The following is a 22,135-nucleotide window of genomic DNA, read 5'->3' on the forward strand; positions in this document are numbered from 1 at the left end:
GGAGGGGGGTTAGGAGGGGCCCCCTCCGGAGGGGGGGGGTCCCTGGGGGGGGGTCGGGGAGGGCCCCCTCCCCCCCGGACCCCCTCCTCCGGCCCGGGGGGAGGGAGGGGGGGAAGCAGAGGGGGGCACGTCACTCCGCTGCGTGAACATACAGTTAAAAAAAAAAAAAAAAACCACACATTGCCAGACACACCAGAGTGGCGCGGGGTCCTGTCCCCCACCCCACCCGCCCCCCTCCGTCCCCCCGGCCGGAGGAGGGGGTCCCCGGGAGGGGGCCGGGGCTGGACCCCGTCCGGAGGAGAGGGTCCGGGGGGAGGGGGTAGGACCTGGAGGGGGAGTTACCCCCCCCATCCCCCCTCCCCCCCGGGACCCCCTCCTAACGAGGGGGACCCTGTAACCGGGGCCCCCCACCCCAGGACCCCCCCAGTGTGATGTAGGGACAGCCGGAGCCCCGGCGGTGCGGGGCGCTGTGTTGAACTGCAATGGGGGGACCCGCAGAGCGGCTCCGGCCCCGTGTGGGGACCCCAGCGAGGGCGGGGGCGCCGGGCTCCGGCCCTCAGGGCTTTATTATTGCCCGGCACCCCGAGCCCCGCGGTGCGAGGGAAGGAGGAGAGCGGGGAATGGAGAACGAGAATAGGGGAGCGGAGGGGTACGCGAGGGGAAGGTGAGGAGAGGTCGGGTGTGCAGGGCGGCAGGGGGCGGGGCTGGGGGGAAGGCAGGGTGGGGAGGGAAGGGAGAGGATGGAGGAGTAGGGTAGTGTAGGGATGAGTAGGGTAGGGATGAGTAAGGGAATAGGGAGGTGGGATGGGAGGGAGGGGGCGGGGGCCGGCCGTAAGGGGGGAGGGAGGGGAGGGCTAGGGGGGAGAGGGCGGGTGGGTGTGGGGGGTGGGGGAGGGGAGGAAGGGAGGGTGGAAAGGAGAGGTGTAGAGAAAAAGAAATGCAACAGAAAAAAACCGCAAATAAACACAAAAGAAAAAGAGATATAGAGCCCCGGCCGACAGCTACCTCCCCCACCGACCGCCGAGGAGCAAATGGCTCCGCTGGGCCCTCCCCGCGCCTTAAATCCCCCAAGGCCCCGCCCCGCGCAGCCGCACTGGGATCGCTCACACCTGTGCTCGCCCCGCCCCTCGCATCTGTGCCGGCCCCGCCCCCGGGGCCCCGCCTCCCCCCCGCCCCCCTCCCGCCCATAAATGCCGGCGGATCCGCGCCCGTCCCGCTTTCTGCGGGGGATGCTCGGCTCGGGATGCGGCGGGAGCGGCGGTCGGAGCGCTGTGCGGGGATCCGGATCGGGGGCTGCTGCTGCTGTGCGGGATCCGAGGCGCGCAGGAAGCACCGGGACCGGGATCTGGGCCCGGGGATTCGGGTCCCGGTCCCGCCGGTATTTCCTGTGGGAGCCGGGCCGAGCCGCTTCTTCCTCGGCGGGCAGGGTACTGGGGTGGGTACCCGGGGTGCTGGGGCCAGAGGATCGAGTGGGAATGGGGCTGGGATCGGGACCGGCATCACCGCGGGCGGGAAGAGCCGCTCCGGGCCAGGCGCCGTCGCTCTGGCTGCGGCCGGCGCGGGGCTGGGTCCCGCCGGGGCTCCAGACACGCTCCGGCTGCGGCGGCAGGGAGCCGGTGCTGTGCCGCTGCCGTGCCCGCCAGGAGAACGACGCTTCCCGGGAGCAGCTGCTGGATCGCGGCTGGAAGCGGGAAGGACACGGAGACCGCCCGTAGCGGCCCCGAGATCCCATCGGCATCGCCGTTCGCTCAGCGCCGCTGCCCGTCCCGGCCCGGTAACCCCGGGGGGGACACCGAGCCCCCCCTCCCCCCCGGCCCGGTAACCCCACGGGCCGCAGCGCCCGCAGCCCCTTCTCCGTGCCCGCACCCCGGGGGCTGCCGTGCCCCGGCCGGGAGCTCTGGGACGGCCGCCGGGGACGAGGCGTTGCTGCTCCAGCTCCCGTTGTGCCTGGGGTGGGACTGGAGCCCAGGGAAACACGAGGGAAAAACCCCTTGCATTAAAAACCCAGTGAAAACTCTTTGCTCTTTATTTCCAGAGCTGCGAGGATCATCGAGTCAAATGCTGAGGAGTGACCGGCCCAGCAGCGCATTGATCACAGACTTTCAGCTTTGTCAGCACCCTGCTCCAAACACCTGGGCTAATCCCAGGGCTGTTCCAAAGTCCTGCATGGGATGGGAATGACTGCTGCCAGTAAGAGAGCTCCCCTACAAATGCAGCCCCTTCCCTTCTGTGAATGCTGCTTTGCCCACCTGCAATGGCTCTAGGGCAGAACTGGCTGGCACTCAACCTGTCAGCACCAAACTCTTCCCCATGACCCTGATTTTTCTGCCCTTTCCAGGATTTACCCAGCAGCTGTAAATGTGCTCACACAATGTCCCTTTGTTTCCCCAGCAAGAAGCGAACCCGACAATTCCTGAGGGCTCTTCTGGAGAGTGGCAGGGGCGTTTCCTGCAGGTGAGCGCTGCCAGGCCAAAGCCACGGTGGCTGCTGAGGCCGGGGCTGTTTCTGGGCCCAGAGGCCTCGGTGTCTCCTGCTCGCTGCCAGCCGTGCTCCCCGGTGTCCCTCAGGGTGTCCCAGCTGGCTGGGAGCGCAGGGCAGGAGGAGCCAGCAGCCCCTCGTGTCTGTGGGATCTGCAGCAGGAGCTGTGCCTGCACCGTGGCTCCTGGGCCAGGGGCTGCTCTGAGCAGGCACATGGAAATGCTCCAGCCCCCACAGAGCACCAAGAGCCCAGGAGGAGCCCAAGGAGCAGCTGGCATTACCTGGGAACGGAGGCACGGCCCGTTTGCACAGGGGCTCACGCAGCAATTCCCAGTTCAGAGCTCCCACACAGCTGCAGGTATGTCTCAGCCTCCCCAAATCCCTTCCCTCCTCCCCAGCCTGAGGCCATCATCCATCAGCAGCATTAGAGCCAAGGCAATCTTCCCCCACAGATACTGAATCCCAGGCAGGAGCCCTCAGAGATACCTGGAAATCAGTGGGATGGAGTTTGGAGTTTTTCAGGATCCAGCTGCAAGTGCACAAGTGAAGGAAAGCTTTCACAGGTAGGTCCCACTGGAGGTGTGCTGCAGACAGATGTGCATCCCTTTCCTGAGGGAAAGGAATTTGTAGAGGCCACTGCTGAGGCTCTGAGAGGAGCTGAGCTTCTGCAGGGAGAGATGTCCCCCCCTGGGCACAGGGGCTGCCCCAGCACAGGCTGGGAGCACATCTGGCACTGCCTTCTCCTGCTTTGAACACTGACTGCATGTTCTCCATCCTGGAGCTCAGGGGGTGAAACCAGCTCAGTTCAGGCAGCTCTGTCCAGTGCCCCCAGGGACACCACTGGGGTGAGGGTTATAAATGCCAGTCCTGTGCCACATAACCCTGTCCTTGTCCCTGTGCTGCTGCTGAGCTTCCTTGGAAGCTCTGCTGCTCCTGGCACAGCTGCTGTCCAAGGCAGCAGCTCTGCAGGCAATGCCCACACTCCATGGAGCACTGGGAGGTCACTGCAGCGGGAATGGAGCAGGGAATTTGGGGCTCTGGGTGTAATTCATCCCAGCCAGCACAGCTGACACTGAACCCCAAATCTGGGCACCACACAGAGAACAATCCTTGTCCTGCCCTGTCAGGACTTTCCTCAGTCAGTGAAGTCTTGAGCAGCACCACAAACTAATACAGAGGCACTTCAGATCCAATAGCTTTTGACCCTCCTCTTCCCTTTAGCCTAAGTGTATGTTAAGAGCAGCTCATTCACTGAACTACCAGTACAGGGCTTGTAATTAAAAGGGGGAAATGGAAATTAATGTTTTCTACTCATTGAAAAACAAGAAAATACTTTTCCCTAGCACAAAAGCAGGGGTCCTAAGGTACAATGTCTTTACTTTTCAAATAACAACACAATTAGGGCAAAAATCACCAAAAAAAGTGTCCCTACCAGGGCAATTACCTTCTCTCAGGTGCGTTCCATATAGCCCGTGGCAGACTTCACCAATGACCATCAACTTCATAACTCCCCTCAACTTTAACTTTAAAAAACTCCCCTTCCCAAATCCAGTCACTCTACAGACATGCACATATGGCAGAGGAAGAAACAAGCTGTAAACAACAGGCAGCTTCCATTGGCACTACAGCAATCTCCTGCTAAACATGACCACAGCAGAGGGTTCCCCAGCCCATCAAAATCAAAAGAACAGTTCCTGTCTACAACAGCACAGAGGAAACCACTTAGCAATTCCAAAACCTCAAGGACAACTAACACACAAAATATTAAGAAAGATATTTAAACATCAGCTTTGATAAACATGTTTAATAATCCACTACTTTACAGGACAGTCATTTAAAAGCTGGGCTTCAGGAGAAACATTCAGACTTAAATGCCAGTTTTCCAAAACCCTCACCTAAGACATTGAGACATCAAAAGCTGGGTTTGTTCAGCCTACCAAGAACTGCACAAGAAGCTGAGTTGTGGTTTTGCTAAAAACAGACACTGTACCTAGGGAAGGGAGTCACTTTCTTTCCACACTGCACTGGATGGGCAACAGCGGCAGGGAAAGGCAGCAGTCAGTTCCCTCAGCGCCCCCTGTTTCAGGAATCACACACTCGCACACCTCCCGGGGCAGCCCTCCCTCCAGCCAGGTCTCTGGGCTGGCTCTGCAGTGCCACCGCTCTTCCCTCCCAAGGAACAAGGGGTCACACACACTGGGGGAGGATCCCCACTCAAGGAGCAGCCCAGACCTGGGCACAACTTCTGGGCTGCACATAAACGCACAACTCGGTGCTTTCCAGGAAGGACAACATACACCTGCACAGAATTACCACTGTCCCCACTACTGACACGACAGGTGAGTGCATATACACCACAAATTAAAAATTAAGCTTTTCCTATTCCCAGGAATAATTTGGGATGTTTAAACCAAATAAGAAAAAATAGATTTCTATTTATTTCATTTGCTCCTTGGTTTCAGAGAAGTTAAAATAGGTGTCAATACAGACACAGCACTTTTTCTTCCATAGGACAGCAAGTCTGCTGTGGCCATGCAATTCAGAACTGCATTTCATGCCCACTCCATCATATTAATGCAAGTCAATCCAAACCCAAACCTCCAACGATGGAGGAGGAATCCATGTTTTGGAGAAAATGAAGCTGAAATAGTAGTCTCCAGCTTGCAAGGTTCCTAAGTGGAAAGCAAGGGGGTAATTTCCATCCTACCCGTGGTGTAAAGGGCTGAGACTGCAAGGCCGACCTATCTGGAACGGCGTGCACCAAAAACAATTGTAAAAGTCATCTAGCTTGAGTCCCCAGAGGAAGGAGGAAGTTTTTCACTGCAGGAAAAACAAGACTACGGGAAGATTCCCAGTCAAGGCGTAGGCAGGGGAAGCAGCCGTCACCTCCTCAGCGGGTGGGGAAGCCCCCTCGATGGGTCCCTCCACGGCCCCCTCTGAAGCCTCCCCGCTCACCGCGGAAGTTGGTTCTGTTCCTCTCCCTGCCCCTTTCTCCCCGTCCTGCCGAAGTCCCTCCTCTTCCTCCTCCCCTGGGAGCACCCCCACCCCGGTCGGACTTGGATTTGGGGGGCGGGGACTTGGGCCGCAGCCTCTCGATCTCCTCGGTGCAGCCGGTCAGGTGCGAGTTGGGAGCCGTGAAATACGAGGAATACGTTTCTGCGTTGAAGTTGCTGTTTGTGAGGGTGGGTCCCACCGTCAGCCAACCTCGGGAACAAAACCACAGTGAGCAGAAGCAACAACAAACTTCACTGAACAGAACGAAAAGTCACCTCTAGAGTTGCTGCAAAGTCAAGATTCATCTGGGTATTTCTAAGGCCTTGTTTTCTTTTTTTTGTTTTTTTAAATTTTTTATTACTCATGGCTGTGGCAACATTGACACTGTGCTTTCACAAACCTCTACCCCTTCTTCTAACTTGTCCTTACACCACAACAGTGCTTTTAAAAAAGACTCTGAAGTTCTACCAGAGTAACCTGACTGGGAGACACTGCCATATAGAATCCCCTGGCAGCAGCACTGAAGGAATACCTGAACAATGTGTCCTGATCCATGTATTTCTTGCATTTTGCATCATGCCAGATGCAGCACCCACTGTGAGATACTGCCACTTCAGACACAGGCAAGAGCACTAAGCTCATAGGGGTTGAAAATCAGTTGGAAAAAGAAATCACTTTTCTGAGAAGCATAAACATATGGGACAAAAGGAATCTCAAATGGATTTTGTTATGCTCACTGATGCATTAAACACATGGATAGGCAAAAATATTGGTAAACAAGAATCTCTCTTCTGGAAAAATTACAGAAATGAGAGTTCTCATAAACTTTCTAAACAACAGTTCTGTGACTGACAGATCTTCACATACAGCAAAAAACGATGTCCTTCAGATCTGTCTGATCTATGACATACATATGGAAACCTCTTTAGGACCTGCAATGAATTTTACTGTTCGGTCAAAACCAGCACAGCAGTTACCTGGTCGGATTGTGCTGTCTCTCCCGAAGAGGTGAAGCCGCCGCCGCCCCAGGCAGAAGTGCTCAATGATGTGAAAAATCTCCACGGGTTTCTCTATGTTGCCGATTTCAGGCTCCTCAGTGATGATGAGGTCGATGTCGACGTTGGCGTGGATGAAGTCCCCGTCGGTGCTGCGGCGCACGGTGCCCTTGATGCCCATGAGGCAGTGCTCCTGCAGACACAGAGCTGTCACCTCTCACACCCACTGCTGTGCCAGGTGAGCACAAGGGACTGCAAGGACAGTTCCGAGCACATTCCACTCACACAGGAGAGAAAAGGCTGAAACAAGAACTAGAGCAGAAAAGCTGGAACCACAAAAGGAGCCAGCTGAGAACAAAGCAGAGCAGTACTTTAAGCAGAAACTTGATAAACTCCACTAAGAGGTGGTAAAACTCAAATCAAGGCTGAAGTCAGCTACATGGACTTTTTCAATTAGAGAACTCTAGGCTGGAAAGGCTGAGAAGTCTCCACAAGGCAAAAGAGAAAAACATGATGGCAAGAGGAAGGAATGGTTGTTAATTCTGATTAATACCTGCCTTAGCATTCTGATCCTAACTTTATTCATATAAGAACTTGAAAAGTTTTCAGTCATGAAACAGGCAGTGGAAATAATATGTACTTTTTATACTGTACCTCTGTCAGTAAAGGGAGCCTCAGAATTCCCCTCAGGTTCCTTTCTAGAAAATATTACTGCATAAAACCCCACAACCACCATCACACTCTCAGGCAGCTCATCAGCATTAGAAATGGTCTTGAGCTGTAACATGCATCATTTTCCTTCCTTCTACAACACTGAAGACATCTGAGTGAGTGAAATGTGGCACCCATGAATGAGGGTTGTTCCAGGATGAACAGGGGCTCCTACATCCTCATTTCAGAGCTCTGTTTCTGGGAATATCAATCTTGGATGAGCGATGTTCCCCAGGATCAAATGCTCTGACTCACTAAGCGCCACCAGATGGCTCAGGAAACAGCTGCAGACAAGAGAACGTAACCATTCCTGAATTCTGGAAAGGGTTTGCAGAGTGAGTGGGGAAACATGACAGGCACAATATCAGACCTGTCAAATCTGTGCAGATGGTGTTGCACTCGTGCAACACGGCTTTGGACCTAGAACTTACCTAAGGGCAAGGCAGAATACTGCTAAGCAAATCACCCACCAAGCCAAGCCTCCTCAGTCTAGTCCTCAGAACTATCCCCAACCTTTCACTTCCACACCACAGGGTATGTCACTCACAGCCACTGGGATTCTCTGACAGGTGGCACAGCACCGAGCATCCCTGGAGAGATCCTCAGCCAAACACAACAGAACACATTTCTGCTCTAAGCCCTGGCAAACACAGCTTGAAACTGTGTTTGTTTAGTCAGAGCAAACTCACTCCATTTCAGTGTTTATCACAAACAGTGACCTCAGCTCAACTCTCGCTCCATAAACAGGAATTCCCCCACACCAGAAACTATTTTTCTGTGCTAAACAAAGACATCAGTCCCCTCAAATCCTCCTGTGTTAGTTTAACCTTGCCCTCATGAGCAAACTGCACATATTTGCAGTACTATATGCAATAAACACACAATATTTATACTTTTAAATATTTATAACTAATACAACACACCTTCAAACAAACTTCAGATTAATGTAAATGCAAGTCAAAGAAAGATTCCAGATATCCTAAAGGGAAATTTATACTCCTACCAATGGTCAATTTTAGACAGACATGAGGATGTTTAATGCTAATGAATGATTAATGAATAAGGAAGGAGCCCTGAGGTTCACTGACAACTTGAAATGAATAAATTGCCAATCAGCTCTCTGTACTCAGTAAAACTTCCAGTTACACTCACATATACCCAAATTAACTATTTATGAGTCTCATTAACATTTCTCCAAGTTTCTGATCAACAGACATTTGAGTCACAAACCAGAACACTTTTTTTTCTCTGTACCTCCTTCAATACACATCCTCCACAAAACATCTTAAAAGTTTGGTTTAAACCAAGCTGACCCATTCTGTCACTTGTGCTCTACAGTCATCTCCAGGAAGGCAGGAGATGTTCTGGTTCCCCCAGGCTTCTCTCTGGTCCAAACTCGGGTGCACACTTTGTGTGCATTTAGAACCAGTAGCCGATCTTCTATAACTGTTTTTTATTAATAGATTCAGTTAAAATCTACAGATTTAAAAGACTTTTGACATTGACTTTAGTCAGATTCTATTGCTAAGTTTAGTTCCATAAAATGTACTTTGCAGAACAGAACTTGCAAGTCCTCCTGTTGGCTTTCTCACAAGCCTGTCACCAACACTGGCTGTGTCATCAGCACAGAGACAGAATGGAAACAGAGGAGGAATGGAGCCAATCCTTTACCTTGGTTCTTTGGAAGACAGCCTTGGGGTCCAGAGTCTTGGTCTTGCCAGGGTTGTTCTTATTTGTTTTAATCCAGCAAATGTCCTCACATCTTCTGTAACCCCATTTGCGCAGACACTAAATGTTAGAAACAAATCAACCAGTTCACACTACATAAAAACATCAAGTGACCTGAACTGAACACTCACTTAGGCCCTTGACTTCTCTTATTCAAGGACAGCTACCACAAACCTGTCTAGGACCAAGCCCAGTCTGTCTGGCCAACTTCAGACTGAAAACAGCCAAAGCAAGGAGATCAGTAATCACAGCTACCCTTAAACAGTTGTCTGTGAATTGTTTTCATGCAAAGCACTGCTTGAACTAAATAAAGAAAGTTTCAGCACTGCAGGAGCCAATTGGGAATTCTTAGTGCAGCGTCCCCAACACGAGCAACGTTTCCCATGCAGAAAGATGACAATTGTATCCCAATTTATGAAACGGTAGGACCTTTCTCCTAGCATGCATTTCATGCCATTTCTGGCAGAAAACTACTGAGAGTTCTGTTAAAAAATTGTAACTTGGCAACCTACTCCTCTGTTACCACACATACATCCAAACCACAACCCCAAGGAATTATGCTTCCTCACACATCAGTGACTCAGCTGGACATTTACAGTATCTAAACAGTTAATGCCATTTAAAATCACGTATCCTCTAACACAGTAACAAAACATCCCTCAGTAGTTAGGGCTGAGAATTCTATACAGGGAAAAGTCAAAGATAAAAATAAACTTTTAAGCCTGTCCCTGATAAATTGAATTAAAACATCTTACCACTCGGCCGAGATCCAGACCCTCGCCTGAGCCGCACCACAGAAACACAAATGACCTTGGGGCTGCAATTTCTTCAATTTCCAATTTCATGATCTAATAATAATAAGTGCAATAAAAACATTTCTCAATTAAATACAAATCACCAGTTCCATCAGGAAGAATACTAAGTCTTGAGGCATTGTCACAGAAACCATCAGGAAGCACAGCTGGGGGCTGCCCAAGGGAAGCAGGGAACTAATTCCTTGTTTTGCTTTACTTGTGTGCTTAAACTGTCTGTCTCAAGGTTTGAGTTTTCCAGCTTTTACCCTTCCAATTCTCTCCCTGATCCCACTGGTGGGGGAGCGAGCGAGTGGCTGCCTGGGGCTGGGCTGAAACCATCACAAACAGAAATTCTACCTGTATCAGAAATTCTACACTTAAAAGGCCAACACAATCCACATGGTCTCCTCCTCAAATCTCTGCTTTGTTTTATCATTCCACCAGCAGCAAAAATATTTAATACAGAAGCAACAGTACTCTGTTTCTTTTCCTCTCTGTAAGTACTCACATGAAGGTTGTGAAGACATTCTAAAAATCTCAGCTTAATTCCTATCACTAAATAGGAAAGACATTCTCTCCATTTTCACTTTCAGGAAAAGCAGCCAGAATTTATGAGAACAGTGGTTCAACAATGGCAAATGAGTAACATTCAAGATGAAATAACTTGGGATGCAAAGCATCTGTTAGTCATCACAAATTGGAAGGATTCATCTCTAACTTGCTAACACATCAAATCAAGCTTCATTCAATGCCATTCCAAGGAAAAATAAGGCAGTAGGAGCCGTTCTAGGAGGATGTAAGTCCACACTGGGAAGATGAGTCCTGCCTCCCACACTCTAATTTTTTTGTTAGGATGGAATGTTTTTTCCCTGGGCAGCACTGGCAGGCACCATTTTTGAATAAATACAAGAGAAAGACTTCCACAAATGAGGTTTATCTATTTTGTTACATTTCTAGGAATTATTACTGGTTTGACCATCAAAATTTCCTATCCAATCAATACTTGGAGAATGGAGGAATGTCAGTAAAGCAAACTAACCTGCACTTTTTACTAGAAGAGCAGCATATTAAAAAACATGCCTTAATAATCTCAAGAATTTCAAGAAACAAGGGAATCTTTTCAATTCAGGACAGTCAGTATTTCAACAGCTAAAAATCAAAGAGAAAGCTCAGTGGAGGTAAGGGCAAACAGAAAACCCACGATTACTAGGTTCAAGTTTTCAGCCAGGTTGAGAGAGAACAAAAAGTTGTATTTGCTAAATTAAACCCTGAAACTATTTGCTTAAACAAATGTATGAAATGTTCTTCACAGCAAAACAGGCACTTACATCATCCCAGGTCCAGCATTTTTCATTGGCAGTAATGCCAGTCTCTCGGTAATATTCTTCCAGTGGTGGCTCCAGGAGAATCACATCAAATTTGGACTTCAGTTCCCTAATATCAAAGGCTTCCAAGTCTGCTTGCAAATACCTGTTTAAACAGATGATGCCAGACTGCATCAGCCAAGGTTCAACACTGAACTACACTCCACACACTTGTGTGCAGCCAGTTAAGAGCAGGGTCTCCTGGGTGGGCTGTACATCTCAAATACCAGATCCATCACACATCCTCACTCGAATCAAGGCTGGATGCTATTGCATTGTGGGTTTTAAGTAGTCTTGATAAACAGTTTTTATGCTTCTAACTTAGCAAGCAGGAAACAGATGTCCACACAGGCTGTACAACAATACCTAGTGCAGACTCACTGCACTCTCTGTACAGCCATGGACTATAATAGCAGAAACATTTCAGAAGCAAACACTCACTGCCTGGCTGAGAAAGTGTCAGATTTTTAGAATTATTCCAAAGACTCTAAATACTGGAAACATTGTTACTTTTTATATAGTTACACATGTATTCCATGTATTTCCCTATCCTGTACCAAGTGGAATTGCCCCCCATTGATTCCATTAAATACATGCTCACGCACACTCCTGTGACTCTCCTTCACCACTCACTGCTCCATCACCACCAAAAAATGACACTGCTCTCCCCTAAATTCCTTTAACTTTAGTAAAGCTAATAACAGACCACCACCTTTCCCCTTCCCAAAAAAAGATTCCAAGTGTACTTGGTGTTGTCAGAAGGCAGCATTTGATTACTGGTTTTCCTACTTTTGTACTTCATGACCAAAACACATGCCTAGCTTAAAAGAGCAGGTTGAGTTTGCAGTTTGCCCTCAGTTGTTCAGACAACTATTTCATAGGGTTTTATGTGACTATCATTAAATAAGGTGGATTTTGTGGTACAGATCAAGACCACTGCACGTGACAAGCAGAAGGTAAAGTTCAGAGAGCTCTGAATCCCTGCAGCAACAGGCTGCACACTGAGGCTGTGTCTGGCATTCAGCAAAAACAAGGACTTTTAGTCAGCCTAAACATTTTTGTCTTCAATTCCAAAATAACAGGTGATTGATGGACACTGAGATAATAGCTGAACACTACACAGAAACCAGCTGCTACAAGAAAAGCTAAGGTTATATTAAGAGGCAATTGTTTTAAAGCTCTTGTTATCATAAACCACATGATAACGTGAGATTCACCACCACATGATATTCTCAGTTCCCAAATTAAAGCCTTCAGCCAAATCAGTTGACAATTTGGCCTTAAAAAAATCAAAGCTTTAGAGACTATAAATAATCACACACTGGAAAGAAAATCTGATATATACACGGTATTAAACATCTAGATCAAACTAACAACACCAGAGTGAACTTATTCTTCTATGCTTCAATTGATTCATTTGTATACACAAACAGAAAGAGAAAATGTAAATTCTAAGCAGGTGCTGAAGATAGAGATTTGCAAAGCAGACAGCTAACTTCAAACAGGTCTGGAGAAGAAAGGCATTTTCCACAAGAACACTTACATGGGAGGAGTGTTAGATTTACATATCAGCTCATCCTTCAATCTGATGAGCTCTCTAAGTTTTGGATATTCTTCAAACCTATCTGCTAAGCCTAAGAAGAAGAAAACATGAAGTTAACAACTACTTAACAGAGTAAATCTCTATCAATTAAGCATTGTCCAGTATTCTAAATAGGTCCAAATGTTAATACTTAGCCTAAGTTTAATTTTTGTTAACAAAGCAAACCCTTTAAAGCAGTTTTTGTTCAGTACTTGACAAAAGCCTCCTGCCCTCGCCCAGCCAAGCAGGGCTGTTACTGATGCAGTGTCCATGCTCTGATCTTCTCTAGAACACTACAGTTATCAGGAATTCACAACAACTGTTACCAGAAGGAAACAACCTTTCATTTAAACTGAAAGTGCCAGGATGATGAAAGAAACTATTTTGGTTTTCCCCCATCTCTAAAATTTCTATTAAGATCTAATTAATATTAATTCACAGCATAGTCTCTGTAATCTTTGTGTAATCTTTGGACTGTTTCCAAAGTGGCACCTGGGGTGTGGCAGCTTCCCTGAGGCAACCCTCACACTGAGATTTGGTGCTGCGTTGGCAGTCATGAAGATCTGAACACGTTCCCACATTTACCTTTATGATGTCAATTTTCCAACCTTTCATGTGCACAGAATGCAAAGGACAGAGCCCTCATTAGAGCTTTTGCAGAAAACGTTGTAAAAAGGAAAATGTTCTTTGAAGTATATTTCATTCTTGCTTAGAGACAACGGGTTTGCTACTGCCAGCAGCAGGTTCAGCACAGACCAACAGGGCACCGTTCCTGCTTCCCAAGCAGCATCACTTCAGCTTAAGTAGGAGTGATTTAAAAGGCTTCAGCTTCATGTTCATTTCAAAGTACAACTTGGAATGGTTGGGGAAACAACAACTAATAAACTTGGGGGGAAAAACTTCACCCAAACCCACGAACCCTTCATCTCTCTCCTTATTTTAATTCAAATTTCTTAAGTCCCAGTCCTAGGAATGCAATGATAAAAGTGAAGTTCTCAGTACCTAACCTTTATCTCTTTACACTTGTGCATGAAACACCCAAAAGTTCTTTTCATCCTTTTTTTTGGCATATGTAACAGCTTAAAGCTACTGCTGTGTTCTCCCAATTTCCACTACTGTGCTGCTCCCAGCCATTGTGAGTCCAATACCCCTGGGCAACAGCAGCTAAGCAATAGACACAAAATAATTTTCAATCAAAAACCCTCAAACTAACCAAACGTAGAGCCACAGGTCTCTCCCCCTTTTCCAACAGCAACATCAAAAAGATACAGCTGGGTGTTCTCTTAAAACAACTTGTTCCTCTTTGGGCCACGTGCACAAACACACAGCACCTCAGCAGAGCTGTGATCATAGTGTGGGAAACGTGTGCTCACCAATGTACAGCTGGACACAGCTCAGCCCTGGTAAAGGCTCTGACCCTGCTGCTGCGGTGTTCAACTCCACACCAACCCTGTCTGTTTGTCCTGTCCTTCCCTGTTCATCTCCACACCAACCCTGCCTGTTTGTCCTGTCCTTCCCTGTTCAACTCCACACCAACCCTGCCTGTTTGTCCTGTCCTTCCCTGTTCATCTCCACACCAACCCTGCCTGTTTGTCCTGTCCTTCCCTGTTCATCTCCACACCAGCTCTGTCTGTTTGTCCTGTCCTTCCCTGTTCATCTCCACACCAACCCTGCCTGTTTGTCCTGTTCCTTCCCCATCCATTACACAGCAGTCATGGCATACAACAGGGGCTGCTGTTTCTCCATTTCCAAGAAGAGTGCAGAACTGCCTCAAGTACATAAGGCCAAGGGCTTTTGGCATAAAGATCCAATTGAGTTTAAAACAGCCCAGATATGTTTCAGAGAACCATTCACAAAACAGAGAAGAATAAACTAAAAGCCTCTGGAGGCAAATCAAACCTCTTTGGGCTGCCATTTAAAAACACAACCCCCTTGCCTTGGCAATCTTACACTAGAAAAAATATAGAGAACTGTTGCATAAAACTGCAGAGGGAGATGTCCTGCTCCTTTTAAAAGCCAAATGCCAGGCACCTATTCTGGGAAACAGCACCAAACCGTGCCTTAGTTTTAGCAAGTTTAAGTTCAGGCCCAGTGCAGCATCATTTGAGTGGTAAGTTATGTCTGGACACATGTCAACCAGTACAGCCAGTACATGTACAGCCCAGTACACAGCTGAACTGTAAACTTCTGGAGCTTTCAAAATCTCCTCATTAAACTCATCTACTTTCTGGAATCAAAATAGCTTAGGTTGGAAAAAAAGTCTTCCTGGTGCAATACTTTCAAGTAAAACTAAGGGTAAGAACAGCCTTGGCAATAATGACCTCCTAAGTAACTGCAAATAAAACCATTCATGTAGATGCCTATACTGGTTGTATGCACACTGAGACAAAAAACTAGGAAGAGTTTGTGTACCTACACTTCTCAGAAACTGTAAGGAATTACTAAAGGAGAGGAGAAAGAAGTGCTATTGAATCAAATGAGTCATCCTCAAACAGTTCCTGGCTGCAACATACCAACGTCTCTGATGAAGTTCTGGGGTCTGTGTCCTGTATCCACAAAGTGCTGGCAGTAATCGTTGTGTGGATTCAAGCTCTGAGTGCCCTGGAGAACAGGAAGAAGTTCAGTGAGAACAACAGGAGACAAGTGGACATACACAGACACATTGTACGTTAGTCTGATAAATGAGAAAGGAGCAGATTATCTTTTCAACATGCCCTTATATTTCCCCTGGTCAAGACCATTCTTTTAGCTCCAACCCAGGCCCACCATTCCTGCAGGCCAGCGTGAGGTGCCTCAGAATAATGCAAACACCAGTTATAGTCAGAACTGTCACAGGCAACTTCTGTACCTGTGAGCTCCAAGCCACTACTTCAGCCTTTAAAGCTCTATTTCAGATCCCATCAGCTGCAGAAACAGTTTAAGACATCTAGGCCAGCTTTGACTACACTTCCAATTGCAAAAGCACCTCACCTTAAGAAAGGTACTGGAATCTTTGTAAATCTCTTCCTCATAGGGCAGGTTTTCTTCATCTTGCTGCAGCTCTACTTCATCCTTGGAAATAAAGCAGGTATTACAAGTGTGCACACAAGATCAAGCTGTTTCTGTCCTTTGCTTAAGAAGCAGATGATAAGGAGAAGCAGACTGTACAAACAGCAGATCCAGCTCCACTGCTCAAGCGGGGAACAAAAATAGCTATTCCCCAAAAGGTCTGCACCTCTCTCACCAACAAGGAGAGTGTTATTGGGAAAGGCCTCTGAAAGAAGAAAAAAGTTAAAACCCCTTCACTTGCAGCCCCTGACAGCGCTTTACATTTTTGTCCCACAAAACTTTTATTCTTTGGACTGAAAGTATAGATTTTGTCGGTATTATTCTGCAGCAGAACTTTTGAGCATTTATATCTGGACAGTCATCTCTTATTTCCCAGCCTTAGCAAAGTCCACACTTTGAAGAAACAGCTCATGGTACAGGTCAGTATTGCATCTGGATTGCCCTTAAATATAACTTTCTCTTCTATAGCCCCAGAATTTACATTAAAACGACCTAGAGAGCCACTAACTGTCCATTCAACTGTTTCTGGGACTCAAGAGATCTCTTACACTGACAGATTCTGAACATTCAACACAGAACTCAGAGAGAACAGAAACTCAAGAGAGACTCACTTCACTTCACATCACTGCCTTCCCACTGACCCTGGACCAACCCAGTATACAGATTTATAGAACACAGAAGTACAACTGAAGAACTACTAAACTGATAACATTTGATATTATCATGATAACATTATCACAGCTGTATTTACTCTATGCTACTACATAAGCTGTCTCAATACAGAATAAAAAATCAAGTGCTGTTCCTCCCAATTTTGATCCCTCTAAATGTTGAAATCTTCAAGTAAACTTCTATTATTTCCAAGGTGGAGCTTTGGACTGACTTCTGAAATGCCTGATGGGATAAACAGGTCACAGCTTCCCCTTTCCCATTCAGGTGGTGAACTTAGAGATACACCGTCTTTTTGCTTGTCTAACCAGATAAAAAAAAAAAATTACAATCAGGAACAGCAAGAGTGTTTGCAAGAAAAGAAATGCACAGACAAGCAGCAGCAAGTGTTATTCAGGTCAAAAAAAAAAAAAGCTGAAAGCTTGCATTTTACTAAAAACTGCTTATGCCATCATAAGTTACACCTGTTTCCCTCTTTCATCTTTCTCTAAATCTTGTCCTTTTGATGATAAGTACCAGTTAGACACCCGAGTGATCCCAGTTCTCTTTTATGCCTTTGTAAGCAGTTTAAAGAGAGTCTTGTGGCCATAAACAAAAGCCCACACCACCAACTTTCAGAGGGAAAGGAAACAGTCACAGCAGAGACAGAATGACCCCAGCAGTAACACAAGACACTAGGTTCTTGTACATGAATTATCTGTGTTTTCCAAAGCTCTGCTATAGAGCTGCTGAGTTAGGGAAACAGGAAGGCCCCACAATATTCAAACATAGCTTGCTTCAAATGAGTGGAGATACATGGAATCCATGATTCAACCAAGGAAGCTTTCTTCAGCCTCCACAACACTGGCATGGAAGCATCCCAAGCCTGCAGGCCTCTGCTTGCACCAACAAAGCAGAGCGGGGCAGTCTCAAATTAGGTTGGCTGACAGCAAAATAACCACAAGCGCTGCTGTACCCACACAGCAGGCACTCAGACAGGCTCCAACAATGGAGCCAAACCACCTGGGGAAGGCAGCAGGTGGAGCAGCACCCACAGCTCCCACAGGGGCCTCACAGGCTCTAATCCCATTGCTTCTCACTTCCAAATACACATCAGGGAGCTCAGCTAACCCTGGGACAACTGTTACAATTCCACAAGAAAGGAGTATTTTAGGACCTCTCCAAAACCACAACTGAACTTCCTGACTTAAAAATATCCACGATTCCTTTTTCCAATAGTGCATCTCTTCCCTATCACCCACCTCCCAAGGCTGGCAAGGCAGAGCCGGGCTCCAAGACCAGAGTCAAGCTGCCAGCCTGGAGTCAGTGCTGCCCTTTGTTCTCACATCAGCCCGAGCCTTATGAAGAATCACCACTATAAATTCACACTTAGGCTACAAAAAAGCCAAAAACAGACACACAGAAATTAAAAAATCCACCAAAATGAAAACACATTGCCTTTTTTTTTTTTTTTTTAATCAGATCTTCCTAGATGACTGAGAAAAATAAAATACTTCACCTTTTATCTTAGAAACTGCTCTCACACAGGTTTGAGGGTACACTCACTTCCACAAAATGTGAAGCCAGGGCACAAAAAGTTGAAATAACTTCAGAAGGCTTTCCTGATCCCATCACATAGAACCCAACACTGCAAGTCAGGGGTACAGACACAAGTCCCTTCACATCAGAAATACCTCTGATTTTCCACACAAAACTGGCAAACTTGCAAAACTTGTCCACAACAGTTCCAGTTAAGTCTACCATTGCTTTTGTCTAAGTTGCATTAAACACAATACAATAGGGCTTGACACCTTAAGGATGCAGATTTTTGTATGACTTCATATTAGAAGACTAAATTTAAGCAGGCTCAGAGAGCTCAGGAAAATGCAGATGGAATTTTACTGTTCTTATCTCCTTGCCAATAGAGAATTAGCAATGCCTGCAGGAAACAGCTGATGACTCTACAATAGATGTTCTACTCTGGGGTTTCAAGTTTCTTAAGTCTGTTCATCTGCTCAACTGAATTGGGTCTGAGCTACTGTTATTAAAATATTCTTCCATTTCAACAACACAGAAAAAGTCTGGCCACTTGCAAGTGGTTACAGCTCACCTCAGGGTAAGTCTTCTCCACAATGATTAAGAAAATCTCAATGATAAGATTCATGTACTTTGCCAACCCAAGTAACTTACCCACATATATTTTATAGGTAGTAAAAATTTAGTTCTTTACCATGTACTTGATGAAGAAGTAAAATTAATTTATATTAACTGATCACTAATGCAAGAATTAAAACACTGGTTCACAAACAGCAGTCTACCTCATGGTGACAATTTCTTTACTAAACAGGATATACAGACTAACATCATGTTAAAAATAGTGTCTGTCCCTTCACAGAGAGATTTTCAAAGTAAACCATCAATGTCACACATTAACTTTTTAGTTTAGTAAGATAAAAGGTAGACATTATTACAGGAAGATTTACAAAACTGTACACAAGTGTAACATGACGACAGCTTTGTATTAAAAAAATTACTATTTCATCCAAGAAAGCAGCAGACACTGAACTATTTCATATACACTGACAGTGATTGGATTTAACCACAGAAAAAAGGCCATTAGGACATGGAAAAAAGGGAGGACACACACTGCAACCAGATCCCAAACCAAATCATAATGACAGCTGTATCATAATCATGCCTTTGTTTAAGCTCTTTATACCTCTTATATTGGCCAAAACATCACATGAGGAGAAAGCTGTCACATAGCTTTGGGATGAGCATTTGAAAAGTGAAGGGCATGAGAGTTTGACACTTCAATGACCATGGAGGCATTTTTTTTGTTTGTTTTTTTTAACCTAACTCTTCCTGGACATCTTGGACACTTAAAAGAACATCCTGAACCAAGCCTCTTACTTCCAATTCCCTCAGGATCCCTTGTTTCTTCCACTCACCCAGAACTGCATTCCTTGGCACTGAACAGATGGGCCAGGAGACGCTCTCAGCCTCCCCTGTCTCATCCCATGGCCTGGGCTTGCTGCCAACTGCACAACTTTTCTTTTGACACAATGAAATTCTGGTCAAGCTTCTTTCTGTGTTTCCCCAAGCACACGGACATTTTACTGCTTCCTCCCCCAGGCAGCCGTGGCTCAGTGCTGTCCCTGGGCACTGACTCCCAGGCCTGCCTCCTCCTAGGAGCAGCATTCATTAAGCCTCCACACTGGGGTTTGGTGAGTGCTCAATGCACACCTGAGGTGAACAATGCAGCCTCTATGTCCTCTCTCTCACACTTCTGCAGTGCAAGGCATCAAGGGAGATGCCACTGTGGAACATACATACTAAAGGATGTATAGACATCACATTTATTTTAATGTACACACAAATTTTCTAAGTATCTCAGGGACACAACACCAAAGAAAAGTAACTTTTTCCTCTTTTCTTACCTTATATTCTTCAATCTCTTCCTCATCAGCTTCTCCTTCATCTGGATATTTACGTTTTGCATTTGGTGCAGAAGTATCATAAGCAGCCCTATGAAGAGCCAAAATTCCTCATAAGAAAGTTTCTGTCTCCAAAGAAAAAGGTTCAGGAATCTTTGATAATATACCTTTTCTGCATGTTACAAATTTGAAACTATTTCAAAACATCATACATGAAAAGCTATTCCTCTCTCAGTATATTTCAGTTCTGTACAACTTATTAAGAATAGAACTCTTGAAAAGAGTAATTTCCTTGCCTTTCTCATTTTCCTGCTCTCAAAACTACAGCTTATTTTAACCAATGCAGTACATCTACAGAATTAAGCTCATTCCCTTCCAGTTCTCTGGGTTTTTCTGTTCTAAAAGGTACACCTTGTTTTACCCCAAAGCAGTTTGTTTACAAAATTACAGCTGTTCAGACAGATGTTGCAAAAGCAGGGGAAAAAAATCAAGGAGGAAGACACAACTGGAGGGGGAGGATATCAGGGACATGGCATGGGTACTTAAAAATCCTTGCCAAAGTCAAAAGCCATGAAAAGGCCTGTATGCCAACAAGTGCGGGACCAAAGCTTGCCAAAATTCCCCTTCAATTTCATTTCACCATTGAAGGCCGAAACAGAAAAGGACTTATGAACACTCTGGGATGGAGATATCATCAAAGGAATTTAAATTGAAGGGGGAAAAAAAATTGGGAAGAAAAAATGGACTGGGATTACATCTGGATTACATCTGGTGCAGTGCAAAGGACCAAAACAGGCCAAAACTAACCAGACAGATGTTGTAAAAGCAGGGGAAAAATCAAGGAGGAAGACACAACTTGGAGAAGAAGATAAGCAGTAGATTTTATTTGATTTGATAAGTAGTAGATGATAAGCAGTAGATGCTCTGTCCTAGACGTATCTGTAGTTTCATGAGAACTTTCAAACTGAACTGCCCTGAACTGTGCTTAGCAGAAGCATGAAGGCTCTGGGACCCAAGCAGACGGCCCATTCTAAACTCAGATCTGTTTTCTTACACAGTAGCTTTTTCACACCAGAAACAAGTCGGCCTGCATTTCCAACCTGCCCTTAGAAGGGAATAACTAGACCCTACTCGCCTTAGTCGCGGCTCTGATGTGAGTAATTACTGAGTTTCCTCTACCGAGGGCAATCCCACGGCGCTTGCCGGGCCTGCTCTCCTCTGCAGCCCCCAGTTTTGCACAGCCACCGCCCTCCCATACCGACCTGCAGGTCTCCCTGGTTTCCGCGATCTCTCGCTGCTCATCCTTGCTGTTGAGCACGGCGCCGATGCTGTCGGCGTTCTCGGCCCCCAGCTGCACAGCGGCAAACACAAAGTCACTGGGCGGCCAGCCCGGTCCCCGGTCCCCCGCCCCGCAGCGCCCCGGCTGCCCCCGGCCGTACCTGCTGCGCCAGGAGCTGGCGGCGGAGCTTCTGCCGCTCGCGGATCTCCTGCAGGCGGCTGTTCATGGCCCGCACCGGCCCCGGCCCCGCGCTCCCGCCGCCGTCACTTCCCGGCCGCGCGTCACTTCCGTGCCGAGCAATTCCCGCAGGGAAAGCCCGCGGTGGGCGCCCCGCCCGTTCCCGAGGGATGCCGGCGATGTTCTGGTGTAATGGCAGCTTCACGTTCACTCGGGCGCTGCAGGGCACGGAACCACCCCTGAGGCGACACCCGGCTCAGGCCGTGTCACGGCTGTGACCACTTAAGCACCTGGTCGGTTTTTCTAAAGTACGTCCTTTGTGTCCAATTCCAGTATCCAGCGTGGTTATTCGTAGGTTATTAACCTTCATGTTTTGCTTCATCTTCTGATGCTTTAGAAACTTCCGCTAAGAGGAAAGAGAATCTTTGAAGCTCTTTTCATCTGATTTTTGGTGTCTTTCCTGCTTCCTCCTGTCCCCCCTGTACTATCTGTCTGGGAATGTATCCAATCCATATTTCATGCTGACTTTCTGAGAACTATTCAGAATGCAGTGAACAATAAAGATGGAAATAAAGGCCTGCAATAAATGTCAGTCCCTACTGTCTCACAAAAGGAAATTTAATGAAAGAATAAAACAACATTACAGTTATCCCACAGTTATAATTAATGCTGATGTTTGCTCTCCTGACACTGACCAATTCTTCCTAGAATTGCCAGACGCAGCGATGAGGGCAGCAAGAGCTGAGAAGTGACACTCAGGTCCCTGCTACACACAGCATGCTGTTCCTCTGCTGGTTTCTGAGTGCCAGATACTGACACACTTTAGTGATACAAGATGTTATTCTCCTTTTTTTGGAATGTGTGAATATTCTCCTTTTTTTAATATTGTGTACATGACAA

General features: G+C 46.8%; 2 protein-coding genes across 3 annotated transcripts; one reads left to right on the forward strand and one right to left on the reverse strand.

Annotated features, from left to right (window-relative positions):
- Window positions 1-900: 900 nt before the first annotated feature.
- On the forward strand, window positions 901-5,230 carry LOC141729214 (uncharacterized). 2 transcript variants are annotated; one of them, XM_074542072.1, is made up of 4 exons: window positions 907-1,774; window positions 2,036-2,454; window positions 2,568-2,836; window positions 2,931-5,230. In XM_074542072.1, exons 1-2 carry the CDS (start codon window positions 938-940, stop codon window positions 2,063-2,065), a joined length of 867 nt encoding a protein of 288 aa, XP_074398173.1. In that variant the 5' UTR covers window positions 907-937; the 3' UTR covers window positions 2,066-2,454; window positions 2,568-2,836; window positions 2,931-5,230. The 2 variants fall into 2 exon arrangements, with proteins under 2 accessions (XP_074398172.1, XP_074398173.1); XM_074542071.1 differs by having other exon boundaries at window positions 901-1,774; window positions 2,038-2,836.
- Window positions 3,839-21,359, reverse strand: METTL14 (methyltransferase 14, N6-adenosine-methyltransferase non-catalytic subunit). Its single transcript, XM_005495014.4, has 11 exons — window positions 21,219-21,359; window positions 21,042-21,130; window positions 19,783-19,870; window positions 15,617-15,697; window positions 15,160-15,247; window positions 12,608-12,698; window positions 11,029-11,170; window positions 9,662-9,754; window positions 8,850-8,966; window positions 6,450-6,660; window positions 3,839-5,682 (listed from the first exon to the last, which is right to left on the reverse strand). The coding sequence occupies exons 1-11, from the start codon at window positions 21,282-21,284 to the stop codon at window positions 5,369-5,371; spliced, it is 1,380 nt and encodes a 459-aa protein (XP_005495071.1). The 5' UTR covers window positions 21,285-21,359; the 3' UTR covers window positions 3,839-5,368.
- Window positions 21,360-22,135: the final 776 nt, after the last annotated feature.

This window comes from Zonotrichia albicollis, chromosome 5 (assembly GCF_047830755.1).
Source record: "Zonotrichia albicollis isolate bZonAlb1 chromosome 5, bZonAlb1.hap1, whole genome shotgun sequence".
Lineage (NCBI taxonomy): Eukaryota > Metazoa > Chordata > Aves > Passeriformes > Passerellidae > Zonotrichia > Zonotrichia albicollis.